This window comes from Malania oleifera, chromosome 13 (assembly GCF_029873635.1).
Source record: "Malania oleifera isolate guangnan ecotype guangnan chromosome 13, ASM2987363v1, whole genome shotgun sequence".
Classification (NCBI taxonomy): Eukaryota; Viridiplantae; Streptophyta; class Magnoliopsida; order Santalales; family Ximeniaceae; genus Malania; species Malania oleifera.
In genome coordinates this window covers 84857066-84873959 of record NC_080429.1, presented here as the reverse complement: position 1 = coordinate 84873959, position 16894 = coordinate 84857066, and the positions used below count along the sequence as shown (strand labels likewise).

Genomic DNA, 16894 nt, shown 5'->3' with positions numbered 1-16894 from the left:
GATTTAGAACAATAACTAAAGCCTAAATCAATTAAAAGATATGATTAGAATAATGAAAAAAATTAAGGACTTCATGTGTTAATTCTTATTCATCAAACAAATGTCTGCAAAATTATTTAATACACAAAAGTGAATTCCAAGTACTATGCCAACAGGTTCGCGTGACAAAAAACTGAAAATCTAATTTTAGTTGTTACAAACAAGAGTTGGAATTCAAAAATCTACACCAGAAAATGAAATTGGACAACACAAACAAACAGATCGCAACCACATGTTTGCTTATTGTACTACAACAAAACAGAAAGCAGAAAACAGAAATGATACTGAACGGCCTTATTTGACAACGCATTTGTTTACTGGTAGAAGAAAATATGTTAATTTAACAGTTAGGTTGTGTGAGTGGGGGTATGTTTGTCCTTAAATGCTTTTTATTCTTATTAATATATAAGAAGGCATACCTGGAGATGTAAGTAAGGATCCAGAGAACTGCTGCCTTTTTTTTTCTCTTGCTTTCTTCTTTTCTTCTCCTTTCCTCTAATTCTCTTCTTTTCTTCTCTCCATTTCAACCTTTAGAACATGGTATCAGAGCATTAATCGGCTCTATTTCTGATTTATGGGCGGTCTTTTAGACACTGTTTTTCATTTTTTCTTTATCTTCCCCTATTTAATTCTCTAATCTGATTTTGTGGTTCGTTTGAGAGTGTTTTAGAGTCACTTCTCATCTTAGTTTGGCGGTGCAGCATCCTTGGTAGGATGCTCTGCATGGGTGGCGATTTGCTGATGTGAAGCAATCATACTCTCTTTTCAGTCTTTTGGGTAGGTGATTTTCTGATGTTCACTGGCTGGTTGTGGCATGATGATGTTGTTTTAATGATGTGTTCATAGTTGCGTACTTGCTTTCAATGTAGTATTAGTTGCCAGTGGTTACAATTGGTGTTCAATGACTATTTCCTGTTCTAGTATTAGTTGCCAGTGGTTTCAATTGGTGTTCAATGACTATTTCCTGTTCTAGTCTGCACTCGCTTCTAGTTGCTGCCAGCAATTATTCATTCATTCCTGCAGCTGGTGCTTGTTGTGATCTGCATTCTTCCGCATACTCAAATAACTCCTCATAGGATTGTAACTTCAGTTTTGTGGTCAGAGCTGCTCTTGAAATCTGGATCTTTGAAGTTCTCAAGTTCTGGTTTGTGCCTGTTTGCTGCCTGATTTTGCATAAATATTCATTCCCAATACAGGCGTGCACTTATTGTCGTGCTTGGATAGAGCTTTACTAGATACTATTAACGTACAAATCACAGCCATCAAATTAGTCAGATCCTCCAACTACCTATTGCAGTCTCAAGCAGTTTGTGTGTCTATTAACGTCAAAGGGAAGTCCAGGTATATGTTGCATTCTTCTCCATCTCTGGACTCTTAAGGATTATGAAGATCAGATGAAAGAGAATAGCATATTGCTTGTGTGGTTATGGAATAGCATGGAGCCACAAATTTCTGGAAGTGTAATGTTCCATAGAACACCAAGACCGTATGGGATGATTTCAATGAAAGCTTCTCACGAGATAAAATCAAACTTTTGTTTTTGACCTATATGAGAAGTTTTTCAAATATGACCAAGAAGATAGGTCCATTAGCGAGTGCTATAGCACTTTGGAGGTATGTTGGAGGAACACAACATCTATCAACCACTTAGCTCTAACATTGAGATGATTAAGAGGCAAAGGACACAATTTTTGGCTACCAACTTTTTTGTCTCAAACTCTCAATTGAGTCCTAAGCTTCAATCCATCTGTAATCAGATTCTTGTCAGTGAATCCACACCATCCATGAACGAAGCATACGCTAGAATCCAATGGATCACCAACGATAGCTCTCAATCTTATTCTCAACCTTCTTTGCGCAATAGTTCAGCCATGGTTAGCACTGCCACCAACCCTAGTAAGGTAAGTGTTAGGACAAGGAAAGGTTTGGAAAGCGATGGTAGCAAAGGAAGTACATAAGGATGAGGAGTTCGTCACAACAGTTCTTGCAATTGCACACATTATGGCAAGGAAAATTATATTGTTGATCACTATTGGGATCTCCATAGGAAACCAACTTCGGCCAATAAGGTCTCTTTTTAAGTGCGGTTCCACTATTGAAATTTCTAGTGCACCCAATCACTCCACTAGAGAATAGAGTACATCAGAATTGAGTACATCCTATATCGTGTCCTAAGAGGAGTATAACAATCTTGTTCGCATGGTTCAACAACTTCAAACTCAATATTCTACTATGATGCTACTGTAGTACTGTAGCCCATTTAGGTACAGTCGAGCTTATTGCCTCTTCACCCTCTTCAACTTGGCTTATTGATTTTAGTGCTTCCTCCCATATGACAAAGGCCTTAATTTATTTCAATCATTGAAACCCACTACTTTACACTCTAAATTACTCTTGCTTCAGTTACACCGATTTCTCATTGTGGCAATATTCATTCATTTCCTTCTATGCCTCTTTCCTCTACGTTATATGTGCCTAAATTTACCTTGAACCTATTTAACTCTTAGTCAATAACTAAATCTTATAATGTTCTGTGATCATTCCTTCTCGTGCCATTATTCCCCATCTCTAAACAAAGAAGAGGATTGATGGAGGGCTTAATAAGGGCTGCTTTCTTTTCATACAATGGTTTTAAATCACGTTAATGGGTAGCGTAACGTAACGGTAACAAGTGTAATGGGAAGCGGGAGTAGCGGATGTTACATAACGGGAAGCGGGTGTAACGACTATGAATTTTTTTCAAGCACGCACAACCTTTTGCATATTGGTTCACTTGCATATTTTATGCTTTTAACCCTTCTTCGAAAGAGTTCTAGTGTATTTGTATACTTTAGTTCGACTAAGTTGTTTGTAAGGGCAAGAAGTTACATTTTTTTTAAACCACCATTGAAAGAACAATTATGTGTATGTGCATATTTATACTTCTCATTGTTCTTATGTGTGACAAATTCTTATGTGTGCTAAATTAATTAATAAAATAGAATACATTATACACTCCATTAATCTATTAGACACATAAGACATACGAATAATACAGATATAGAATAACTAGAAAAGAAAGGTTGAAGTTGAAAAATATAGAACATAAATATCAAATTGCTAATATTATCAAAATAAAATACTTTCCTAGCAAGTTAGTATTTTCAAATTGTTAATTATACAGTTACGTAACAACCATAGCAACCTTAACGTAACAGTCGCGGTCTGTAACGGCCACTTTGGCTGTGATTTTTCTTGTCACCGATTTCGTAGTGTGTAAAAATATCGGTTACCCAAAAAATCATTACATAACGGTCGCGGCCGCTATTTGAAACCATGTTTCATACTGCTCCTCAATTTCTACTCATGGTGTCGATCTTGATCAGTGGCACGATCATTTGGGTCATCAATCCCTTCAAGAACAACAAAAAGTTTCTTAACATGTTCAAGTTTGTTCCTTATTTTGAGTGTTCCATGTGTCAATTTCGAAAACATGTTAGGACATCTTACTTGACTAAATTCTATTTGTGTATTGATCTCCTTTGTAGTTAATGGTCAGCCCTTATACTAGTTGGATGTGAAGAACGCATTCTTGTATGGAGATTTGCGGGAAAAGGTATACATGGAGCAACTTCCTAGATGTTTTGCTTAGGTGTAGGATGGTAAAGTATATAGGCTGCATAAGGCCATTTATGGTCTTAAGAAATCACCTCGAACCTGGTTTGACTAGTGTGGTGGTCTCTACATTTGGCTTTATTCAACATTACTCTAATCATTTTATCATTTTCTATAAAAAGGGGCCGGTGAAATAATTCTAGTAGTTTAAGTTGATGATATCATCATTACTAGCAATGACCAAAGCGAGATTGCAAATGTTAAGTAGTGAGTTCAAGCTAAATTTCAAAGCAAGGACTGAAGTACTCTATGTTACCTTCTTGATATTGAGATTATATAATGTAGAAAAGAGTTGAACTGATTATACAGTGTAGAAAAGAGTTGAACCTATCCTAGCAAAAATATAGCTTCAATTCCCTAAGTGAGAGTGGTTTGTTGGGATCTAAAGCAATTGATACTCACATGGATCCTAACAAGAAGTCGTACAATGATGTCAGATCGGACTTTGAATAAAATGTCGAGGCAGTTGGTTGGTAAGTCATTTTACTTGGCTATCACTAGACCTAGCATATCTTTTGCAGTGGCGGTAGTGAGTCAATTTATGGAAAATCCCAAACAAACAAGTTGGAATGTTTTTTGTAGGATTTTGCAGTATCTCAAAGGCTCTACGGGAAAGGTTTGGTATATAAATGTAATAAAAATTGTGAAATCATGGAATACTCTTATGCAGATTGGGTTGGCTCTGTTAATGAATGAAGGTCTACTACTTACATAAACTGCCAAATCTAGAGACTAGAAGCTTAAGTTGTATGGTTATGAGCTATTAAAGCCTCATATATATTATTTTCCATAACCTAACAACTTAAGCTTTTAGGTAAAGCGGTAATCTAACATGGTATCGAAGATGGTTACCAAGAGGTCCTAGATTTTAGTCTCCTTGACTGCATTCGTTGGATGGCGGTTAAAAAATTATTATTCCCTATAGTGGGTGTTATTTATTGTATATTTATCTCTCCACGTGCTATCGGGCTGCATGTGCGGGTGTCATAGGCAGAATACTTCACACCTTTGTGAAGGGCCATGCGGCACTAGCTTAAGCACTCTTGCTTAACTAGCCAGCCTAACATTTACCACGGTTTACCAACAGAACACTTTCATTGTCATTCAAAGAAATATAAGCGAAAGCATTAAGCAACTTATGAAAGCAATGGCATGCAAGTAGTAAATATTGAAGCAACGTAATTCATTAATCAACACCTCCATTAACAATGTGTGTCTGCTGAGCGAGGCAAGTAGGCTAAACATGTTTACAATAGCTAGTGAGTTTTGCAAGTTAATGACCACTCACCCTCCCCTAAAGAGCTTTCTATGCAAATCTTACCCTCCCACTGGGAAACATCATTGCGACCGAGGAATCATACTCCCCTTTTTAGCCTAGGTAAAAACTATCTCTAAAAAATAACCCTACACTAGTATTTATATGATGGAAACCCATCCCAAACACACAAGACAAATGGTCACAAGCAAGCATAATGCCCTAAACAAGCTTGGCTTGTGACGCTCCCCCACTTAAGCAGTTGATGTCCTCGTAGACTTGGATGCTAGGTACTCTTCAACTTTTTCCACGAATGGTTGCATATCTTCTGCAAAAACCTAGCTGATTTCTTCATCAAAGCACTCCTGCCACTTCTTCTTGGAGGATGTGAACTCTTTATCTGCAAGGAAGTCTTCAACTTTTCATCTATCAGGTTGCACTGTCTTCACTTCTGCTCTGGTTGACTGACTTCTGCTTGGATCTTCGGTGTCAGGACTCAGCATTGAATGGCTTGAGGCAGCTGACGTAAAACACGAAATGCACTTTCATCCAAGTCAAAAGGTCAATCTTGTAGGAGGCCTTCCCAACTTTGGCAAGATCAGGATTGGTCCTTTATATTTACGAAATAGTCTCCTATCTTGTCCTTGTAGTGACCTAACCTATTCAAGATTAAGCTTAACAAGCACCAAGTCACCCACGTTGAAGTGCTACGGTCTTCTGCCCTCTTCTTCATCTGCTTTTAAGCTTTCTCCAAGTAGGCTTTGGCAATCTTTGCATTCTGTCTCCATTCTTTGGTGAAGATGTACGCTCTGGAACTCTTTCCTCTGTATGGCTCATCCATTGTGTGAGGTAAGAGCAGTTGCTGGCCTATAACAAGCTCAAAAGGTCTCTTGTTGGTGGTTGACCTCTTTTGGACATTGAAACATAATTGAGCCACATCAACTAGCTGCACCCAATTCTTCTTATTGGTGTTGACAAAATGGCACAAGTACTCTTCTAGTAGCCCACTGAATCTCTCCATTTGCCTGTCTGTCTGTCTGTCTGTGAATGATAACTCGAAGAGATGTCAAGCTATGAACCGAGGATTCTGAAAAGTTCTGTCCAGAAGTTGCTAGCGAATCTTGAGACTAGGTCACTAATTATCTTGGGGAACACCCCAATACTTTACGATATGCTTAAAGAATAGTTGTGTTGTCTCCTCCACCAAATAGTACTTCGGTGCGAGTATAAAGGTACCATACTTCAAAAACTTGTCTATAACCATAAGTACAGACCCTACATCTCTCATTTTGGGCAGGTTGGTAATGAAGTCCAGTGAGACATTCTCCTACGCTCCAGATGGTACTAATAGGGGCTCTAAAAGCCCTACAATATTCTTCTGCTCCACCTTATCTTGTTGGCAGGTGAAACAAATCTGAGTATAATCAACTGCATCATCACACATGTGCTGCCAATAATACCTCTACTTCAGTAATGCCAAAGTGTATTGCCATACTAGATGTCCAGCCCACATGGTATCACGACTCTCTCTTAACAGTGTCTTCCTTAGGTCTCCAACTCGTGGCACAAAGAGTCAGTTACCATGAGTCATCAGCAATCCATCTTCCATCCAAAATTGACATGCTTTGCCCTCTTATGCCAACTTCAAAAGGTTCTTTGCAGCTAGATCTCTGGCTAGGCTTTTCTTGATGCGCTCTAGCATCATCGTGGTAACTATACTCAGCATCACATCTGTTACCATTTGTAAAGCCGCCAACTCAGCCTTCTTGCTCAATGCATCAATAACTTGGTTCACACACCCCATCTTGTGCTCAAATGAGAAATCAATCTCTGTCACGAATTTCTACCACCAACCCTACTTGGGTTTGTGTGGAGTGGCTAACACTTGCATTATCCATTTTCACCACGAACCTTGACCCAAGTAGGTAATGTCACCACACGTGGGGACAATGGATCACCGCCGACATCTCCTTCTCGTGAGTTGTGTACTTCCATTCCACTTCACTAAGTTTACGACTATTGTACGCAACAACAAGTCCCTCCTATAACAAGACTCCTCCAAGAGCATAGTCTGATGCATCTATGTGCACCTCAAAGGATTTCATAATGTTCAGAAGAGCAAATACTAGATCTCTCATCATGGCATCCTTCAAGTCATCAAAGGCTCCCTAACACTTTGCTATCCAGTTCCACCCCTGGCCTTTCTTCATCAGTTTCGTTAAAGGAGAAATTCTCCTCGAGTACCCCTCTACGAACTTCTTGTAATAGTTGGCAAGAACAAAAAAGGAACGCAACTCCTTCACTATCGTTGGGATCTTCCATTCTTGAATGGCTCTTACCCTCTCCATGTCCATCTTGATATGACCTCGTTCGATCAAGGAATTTGATGCTTTGCTGGGTAAAAAAGAACTTTTCTTTCTTCATATACAAATTGTTCTCCTTCAGCCAAACGAACACCTTCCGTAGATGCTCTTTATGTTCCTCCAGAGTGGAACTATAGACAACAATATCATTCAAGTACACCACAACAAACTTGTCAAGGTACTCACGAAATACCTAGTTCATCAAGGCACATAATGTCACAGGCACATTCGTCAACCCGAATGGCATCACCAAGAACTCATATGCCGCATACTATGTCACACAAGTCATCTTTAGTTCATCCCCATCAACTATTCTCACCTGATAGCCTAAACTCAAGTCAAGTTTAGTGAAGTACTTGGCATGACTCAGTTGATCAAACGTATTGGTAATCAACAGAATAGGATACTTGTTGCACACTGTCACCTTGTTGAGCGCACAGTAGCCTACACACATCTGCATGCTCCCATCATGTTTCCTCTTAAACAACACTGGTGCCCCAAACAGTGCTTTGGAAGCGCAAATATATTCCATTTCCAACAAATCATCAATTTTTTTTTCTCAACTCTGCTAGCTCTAGAGATGTCATCCGATATGGCCCCTTTTAGAAGGTGGCTTCACTCCTGGGAATAACTCGATCTCATGCTCCACACCCCCTCGTGGAGGCAAATTGTGACGTAGATTATCCGGCATCACCTCCTTGTAATCATCCAACACAGCTTAGATGGTTGTAGTCACCAACTCTTGGCCGACTTCTTCATCTACCACCAATGTGGCAAGATATGATTGTTCACCCCTCCTTAATCCTTTCTTGAGTTGCATGGTAGAAAGGAACTTTTAATCATCGCCTTTCTTCGCAATGGCTTGCACCATTCAAGGGTGATCTCCCATCAAACACAAGGAACCACCAAAAGGCATCAGCACTGCCTTAGTCTCCCTTACGAATTCCATTCCCAAAATGAATTAGAAGTCATCTAATGACACCACTATGAAATTCGCATGTCCTGCCCACTGTCCAAGCTTCACAATGATCTGCTTGGCTAATTCTAGAGTAGGCTGGGCTACAGAATTCATCGCTTTCATGCGCCCTGAATCCTTCTTAAGGATAAGTTGAGTCTCCTTGCCTCTCCGTGTGAAAGAAAGTTATGGGTAGTCCCGGTATCAACCATAGCACAAGTGTTCTTCCCATTGATCCTCAAGTCCACAAACATCAACCCTTTCACCTGTGTAACTTTCAGTGCTTTCGTCTACTTCTCCAACGCATTCACTAGCCGCATAACCACTTCCATTGGGTGTGTTGGATCCTCGAGACAACAAAGCTTCCTTTGAAGTTGAAGCTTTACTGTCAGGTCCCCCACTTTTGGTTTACCCTTCTTAAAAGACTTTCCGCTGTTTCCACCCACGCCACTCTCTTTGTACGAAGCGGAATCGTATCCAGCGTAGTCAATCAAGAGTTATGCGACAACTTGTGCAGTAGACAAGTCTTAAACTCTTTGTCTATGAAGTTTTGTTCTTACCCACGGTTTCAACCCCTCGAGAAAATAGAACGAATTGTCCTTCTTCAACTTGTCTTGGATATCCAACTTCAAAGTAGAAAATTGTTTCACATATTCCCTCGTTGACCCAGTATGCTCGAGGTCTCTCAGCTTTTTTCTAGCATTGTACTCAACATTCTTAGGATAGAATTGGGCCTTGAGCTCTCTCTTCAAGTCTACTTAACAATCAACAACACAACGTCCATTCTCAATTTCATCGCACTTGGTATGTCTTCACAATTTAGCGTCACCAACCAAGTACATGGTTGCAATATTCACATTCACTTGTTCTAAGCCTGTCCTCAAAGCACAAAAGTACCGCTCCATACGAAACAAGGAATTCTCCAACTCTTTGGCATCACAAGCACCCCCATACGTCCTGGGTTCTAGTACCTTGGTCCAGCTAAACTCCAAAGTGTTAGAGCTTCCCACAGCAAGAACCATCACATTAACCTTCGCAGTCAAATCAACTATCTCGGTTTGCAAGGTCTCTACAGCATGGTGAAGGCCCTCTGACAATTCCACCATGGAACTTTATTGATGTCTTTGTGATCCCTCCAATTCATCAACACATTCCGTAAGTCGGGTCATCTCAACAGCCACATTTTTGGCTGTCGTCTTATTGTGCTTCTAGCACAACAATTCCCTCAACATTAGGCATGGTCACTTACCAAAGCTCACCCCAATCCCACAATGAAGGCAATTGAATTCACGTAGCAATTGATCAAGCTTTGATTCCAAGTATCACGGGCCGAATATTTCACACCTTTGTGAAGGGCCATTTGGTGCTCACGCTAGCTCAAGCACTCTTGCTTAACTAGCCAACCTAACGTTTACCACGGTTTACCAACAAAACACTTTCATTGTCATTCAAAGAAATATAAGCGAAAGCATCAAGCAACTTATGAAAGCAATGGCACGCAAGTAGTAAACATTAAAGCAACATAATTCATCAATGAACACCTCCATTGACAATGTGTATCTACCGAGAAAGGCAAGTAGGCCAAACACGTTTACAATAGCTAGTGAGTTTTGCAAGTTGATGAACACTCATCGTCCCCTAAAGAGCATTCTATGCAAATCTGACTTTGGCACAAGTAAACATCATTGTAGCTGAGGAGTCATACTCCCCTTTTTAGCCTAGGGAAAAACTATCTCTGAAAAATAACCCTACACTAGTATTTAAATGATGGAAACTCATACCAAACACATTAGACAAGTGGTCACGGGCAAGTATAATGCCCTAAACAAGCTTGGCTCATGACAGGGAGTGTTCAAGCTTGATATACATTGTTGGCCCACAAACTTACAACTTCAGTTTTTAGGTAAAGTGGTAATCTAAACAATATACCGACCCATAACAACAACAATGTTAATACTTTCAAATGAACAAACAAGAGCAATAAAATAATTTGGAGTTCAAATTTCCATTGTACCTATGCACTGAGAAGAACAAGACTCGAGAATCCTTCCAAAACATTTTTTGTGTGCCATTACCATGATGAACATCCCAATCAACAATCAAAATTTTGTTAACACCCAATTTTGGCTGCGATAGAATGGCAATAAAAAAGAGGAGCATTAGAAAGGACACATTTAGGGCATGTTAGTTTTGGAAACAATTTTCATTTTCCTTAGTTTTCCAAAAAAAAATTACAAAAAAGTTAGTTTTTCATTTTTACAACATTTGTGTGAAATAAATGAACAACAATAAATAGTTTTGGCACTATTTACTAGTGAAAATAGTTTTATTTTTCATTTCTAATTTTTCAAACTACTACAAAATGCCTTGCTTTTCAGTTTTCCAAATTTATATAAAAAAGTTGGAAAACATCTTTTCATTGTTTTTCTAGACTTTTAACTCTTGCTTTTTTTATGGGAGCATGGAATTCAGATGTTGGATTTTAATTTGTATGGATTATGTATAGAATTTCTTCAAAATCCATCCAAATCCAAATTCAAACACCAAAATATATAATTCTAAGAATTGCCTTAAATAAATGTTGGAAAATTGGAAAACAAGTTATCTTTTTTGTCATCATTTTGAAATCTAGAAATAAAAATGAAAAATGATTTTGCACATTTAAACAAACTCCTTATTTTCGATTTTTTTTATAAGAATCTTGAAAATTTTTAAAAATAAGCTAAAATTTTTATAATTCTTTCGAAAACAGAAAATGTTTTCTGCAACTAAATAGACCCTTAGTTTCATAAAGAAAGAGAATCACGCAACACCACCCTCAACATCCTCCCACCCCACCCCACCCCCCAAAAAAAGGAAACAAGTAAAAAGAAATTAAAAGCCAAAAACAAAAAATATGAATAAAGAATATAACAACTGATCGAGGATTTGAAATAGATATTTGAACTAAAATATATCCAAAAAAAAAAATATGGCCTCACTCTTTCATTTAACAAAAAACTTGTTGCAACAGCGACATTGTTGTAGAGACAAAATCCCATTGGCTCATCTTGCTCAGCATGGTGCCCTGGAGGCCTAACAATAGCAAAAGCTGAGCATAATTCCCCTCTGGCAACTTTCTCAGCAACCTATTTGAGGAAGACCAAGAATGGGGCTTAATAATATCACAATTTTAAAGCATATTAAACATGATGCAACTAGTATGCCAATAACGGTAAAGCAAAACACTCTAACAATCTCCAATTCTCCACCAAAACCTTATAACAACTCACATGGCCCTTATTTTACTGTTCATTCCAAACCAAAGTGACAACACCATCATTCCATTAGTTTCAAAAGCGTTATTCTCATAACAATTTGGTATATGTCACTTTTGGTGTTGAAATACTAATGCATGATCAAGTGGAGAATGAATTTTTATCATTAGCTTTGAAATTCAACATAAATTTCAACTACTTGGCCAGATCAAAATTGGGGAATTAAACAAAATTTAAATAGAAGGTAATATAGAGAAAATTAGCCATACATTATTATCTATATTTAGTAAACAAAATCAGGCAAAAGTTATTAAAGAACAGGTAATCATACCAGATATTAAACAAAAAGCCACAAAAAGGAATGCGGCTTGAAATTTTTCATAAAATTCCACACATAATACACTAGGATATTAGTGACTTAAAAACCATGCTTGTGTATTCTCTCTTTAATAATGTTTTCTCATGTAGAAAAAAAATAGTCGTTAGAATTGTACCATTCACCATTCAAATCCTAGGATTCACACCAATTCTACATCAAATTGATTTGAGTCTTATTGCAAAATCAGAAAATGACCACATCATTGCCAAATTGATCAATTGACCCTTCAATCAAACAAAAATGATCTAAATCAATCAATTCACACGATTCTATACCTATTATTGGATATGACAATTTAAAACCCTAAAAGAGCCTTTTTATAGCCTAACATTCGCCCTCTACATCAGTTTTGTCTTGAAATAGAGGAGAAAGCAGAATTGTTGGCTTTCTGTTAAAAACTTGGGGTTGGAGCACACAATGTTAAGCCTTCCGTTGCCTGCACAAAACCATTCTTCACTCTTGGAGGACCATATTGTTCTGCATTGAAAAGAAGGGACAGAACTTAGTTGGCTAAAAGATGATAATTTATGTCTATGTATGTACTTAAAGTTCAAAGATTGTTTTTTATTAGTTTTTTCTTTTATTCTTCATCTGTTTCATTTAAGTTTTTTTTTTCTTTATTTTCCTTTCTTTTTAGAGGATTATAATTTTTTTTTTTTGGTTAAAGATCAAAATTTTAGTTCTATTTTTTTTATTTTTCTCAATCCTTTCATTTAAAGACCATAAAGCTAGTGCTTTATTGAGAACATACAAACAGGGGAATAAGGCATCTCCTTAACAAAATCTAGGAAGATCCAGATAAAAACAAAGAAGAAATACGCATAAAAAAAAAAAAGATAAATAAATCAAAAATCAGCACTTGTAGCAATTCAGAAAAAAAAAATGCCAATAATGCTGAATATCCAAAAAGCCAACCCACCTTAAAGTTCCCATGACACATACACCAAAGAGAAGCCAAATAATGAATCCTCTCTCAAACCAGCAAATACTACACTTCCTTCCCCGGAGAAAATACTTGCATTACATTCCAGCCACAGACCCCAAAAAACTGCAAACAAAGCACACATCCATAATGCTGCCCTTTCCTTTTTCCAACCAAAAGGTCCAAAACCAACCAAAGAAACTGCCAAAAATCTTCCAGAGTCTCTGAAAAACCTTCCAGGCAAATTTGCAATGCATAAAGTGATGTGAAGCAGATTCTGAACTGTTAAAACATAACATGCACACATCTGGAGAGATGGCTTTTAAAGGTCTCCAGTTTAATAAATTTTTTTTTGCCTACTAAACCAACTCTGCAAGGCTGCGTCCAAACTCCAAATTCACCATGAAATTGGACTTTTCTAAGACAGCCCTCATGAAGTTCCATTTTATTAGGCCACTACAATTGACATGTTTCAGACAACATGTACAGATTAACAACCTGGTGCACACCAAGACACGCATATTTTAAGCAAAGAGAGTGAAAAAAAATCACTAAGCACACCAAGCAGTTGAAACCTCAGCACAAGGGAAGAATTTGCAAGGAAATAGCATCAACAAAATCAATGGCAGTCTAACTATTGACAAAGTTCTCCCTAATAAACTAAAAATTCAATGTCTTGAGCCATGTATCCTTTACAATGTAGAGAAAGCTATCAACTCCCCCAAAACCCTACGATTTCCTTCCCTCCATATCATCCAAAAAATAGTAGATCAGCCCAACCAACAATCTTCTTTTCTTTCTTTGGCAATTGTAACGCCCCTCTAAGCCCACAGCAATCCCAAGACAGATTCTGCTGCCATTGGTTGAATCCTCATCATAGTCTTAGCATTATCCCACAGTTTTCTTGTCCAGTTGCAACCACACAGAGAAAGAGCAATTTTAGTGGGAGAACCAACCTTTCAAATGGCCCTCCAAGGAAACAAATTTATTTTTTCATACAGTTTCCTTTGTCCACACTCCATACTACTGAGAAATGATTTAGCCTCAAAACAGTTAATTTTTGAATTATTCCATTCCACTGCATCCTTCCCCTGCACGATCAATAGTTTCTGATATCAACTTTTGAAGAATATTTTTTAAAAATTAAAACTTAAAAAGAAAAGAAAATATTTTCAGCCTCCAGTCCTGGACCCCTCTCAAGAAGTTAAAATCCCACATAACTCCTCTCTCTAAAAAAATTAGTTCATTACGAGCTTGCAGGAGGCAAAACAAAGCAAAACATGCTTAAGCTTAAGAAGCCTACAAGAATGAGACAGAGATATACATCAAAATTACAAAAACTTAGAACACAACTGTTAAAAAAATATATAATATAATAAAATCATAAATATTCCCTGAGTATATAGCAGTTCTCACCTCAATGACAGAGCCAGCAGCAAGATAAGCAGCTTCTGATGAGCCCTCGTTCAAATATATAGAATTAAATATCCTAGCAACCCCACTTAGTGAATCAAATTCTTTTGAGCTTATATTCCTAACCAAATCAACATGATGTCTGGAGTGGACTGACAATAGATGCCTATCGTCAGCTTCTCTGGCATTCAAAACCACACATCTGAAAGTCGAAACAGCACAAACACCATTTAAAACACTTTTTCAATTAAGAAAGTTCATGCTTATTCCCACCCAAAAAGTTCTAAAACAAAAACACACAAAAAGCAAAATACAAAACAAAAAATGAAAATAAAGGATAAACCACAGCAGCATCCATCAAGTTAGTTGATATTAAGAGAACTAATGCAACATGCATGGTGATAGTAGGATCCTTCAGATTGGAAATCCGATAGATTAGATTAAGTTATTAATACCAAGGACTAGGGAGAAGATAGATATTACTGGCGAAGTGAGATCCTCTCTTGCAGAAACACAGCAGCGGAGGTTATTGAAAGTGCCAATGAGTAAATTGTCAACCCATACTTCCAGCTCTCAGGAAAATTATGTGCAGATCAAAATGGATAAGCAAATGGAAAGGAAACGTTATGTATGATAAAATTTTCATTCACTATGCAGGTCCAAGTTATTCTCTGTGTATAGTGCCCTCTCCTTCCTCTAACAATGACTAAGTTACTACTTTCTCAAGCTACATTATTTGGTCATTAGTGCAAGCACCCAAACCATCTTAGCCACCCTTACCTTAGTTTTTGCAAGTTTCATGCCTAATTTACTAACCACATATGTATTCATTTCTTACTTTATTTTTTGGAGTTATGCTAATCATCCATCTTAACACTCCCATTTCTATAACCTCTACTTTTCGAATATGTAGTTTCTTAGTTGCCAAACATTCTAATCGACATAGCATAGTTAGTATAATAATTCTCCTAAGGAACTTTCCTTCTAATTTTAATGGTATTTTATCACACAACACGCCCAAAGCATTTCTCCATTTTACCCAACCATCTTTAACTCTATGTATCACAGCTTCTTTATTTTCTATTCAATTACATAATAAATCCAACATATCAAAATCTACTAATACTACGAATTTCTTGACCATCAAGTTAAATATTATCTCCATTACTCCTCCTAGAGTGATTAAAATTACATTTCATGTATTCTTTTTGTCTTAGTTCTACTTATCATGAAATCTCTACACTCTACAGCTTCTCTCCATAATCCAACATAGATTCTCTCCCACCTCTAGCTTCATCAATAGGGCAGTTATCTTCATTATAGATTAACTAGCACAAGTAGTGACTTCAGTAGCTTATCTGGCGAACCTCGAGTCACAAATTGCCCAATTTCTGATTAACTGTTTCTACCCATTATAGCCTGCAACTGATTCAGCTTCTGCATTTTCTACAGGATCCCGAAACCACCAGCTACCTAACCGGCAAGCAACATACACCATTGAACCTTGTTCTTGATACGTATAGCAAGTTCATCCATAACAAAAGCAATAAGGACTTGAAGCAAAACCTTGACATGCAACTATTGTGATTGAAGATTCCTCAAACACTTCCTTGAAATTCCCAACTCTAATTAATACCCCATCATATATTAAGGGCATCCATACACCTACCACCTAATCCCTTTTTTATAGAACTCACGCATGACTTCACCAGGGGCCTGATCATAGATTTTTTTAAGGCAAAGAAAAACAATATGCAAATCCAAATCCTTCTTCATTTTCTAAATGTTCTTCACTAATCTTTTTAGTAGATATTAGATATATAGTCTCTGTGGTTGACTTCCAAGAAAAAAAGAAACTGACTTTCTGAAACGCTTACTTCTATCCTTGGCCCTTATCAATTACCCCTTACCAAAGGTTCACCATATAATCCATAAGCATAATTCCATGATAGTTACTACAATTTTGAGTATCACCTTTAATTTCATATATAGGTATTAAAGTGTTTTTCCTCCATTCATCTGCCATTTTCACAATCTTTATAATTTTGTTATATAAACTAGCTACCTGCATCACTCTATTATTTCCTAGGCATTTTCAAACTTCAACAGAGATGTTTCAGCACCGCTGACTTCTCCAATTTTCATCTTCTTCGATGAATACTTAAATTCATTGACTTTATTTTTCAGATATATCTCAAATGGTTAGCATTCCACTTTGTTTTCATTAAATTTGTTGCTAAAATAAATTCATCATCTTTCTTTTATACTTTCTTTAACTAAAACACTATCATCTTCATTTTCTATACATGTGATATGACCTAAGTCTCTAATCCTCCTTTTTCTAGCCCCCACAAGTTTGAACATGCCTTTTTGCCCATATTTAGTATCAAATCCATTACATAAACTGCTAAATGCTCTAAGTGTAGCTTCACTAACTTCTTTTCTTGCCACTTTATACTTTTCAAAATCATATATGTATACATTGTTGCCATATTTTAAACCTTCTTCTAATTGCTTTTTGGATATCTTCATCGCACCACCAGCTCACTTTGATACACACGCCTCTTTCACTAAATTCACTTCTTCATATCACTAATAGAACTAGGCACCTTATATTTAGACACTGCTGCCATATCTTAAACCTCAGTTTTAGTTGC

The 16894-nt window shown here is 37.2% G+C and overlaps 1 protein-coding gene across 1 annotated transcript in view; it reads right to left on the bottom strand.

The window, feature by feature from the left end:
• The window catches only part of LOC131145522 (histone deacetylase 5-like), a 101306-nt gene that overhangs the window by 71712 nt on the left and 12700 nt on the right, over positions 1–16894 (bottom strand). The window contains exons 2-4 of the mRNA XM_058094662.1: positions 14241–14439; positions 11248–11394; positions 10281–10393 (exon numbers count right to left, since the gene is read on the bottom strand). Of these exons, the coding sequence (XP_057950645.1) occupies positions 10281–10393; positions 11248–11394; positions 14241–14439 (459 nt within the window). The remainder of the gene's footprint in view (positions 1–10280; positions 10394–11247; positions 11395–14240; positions 14440–16894) is intronic.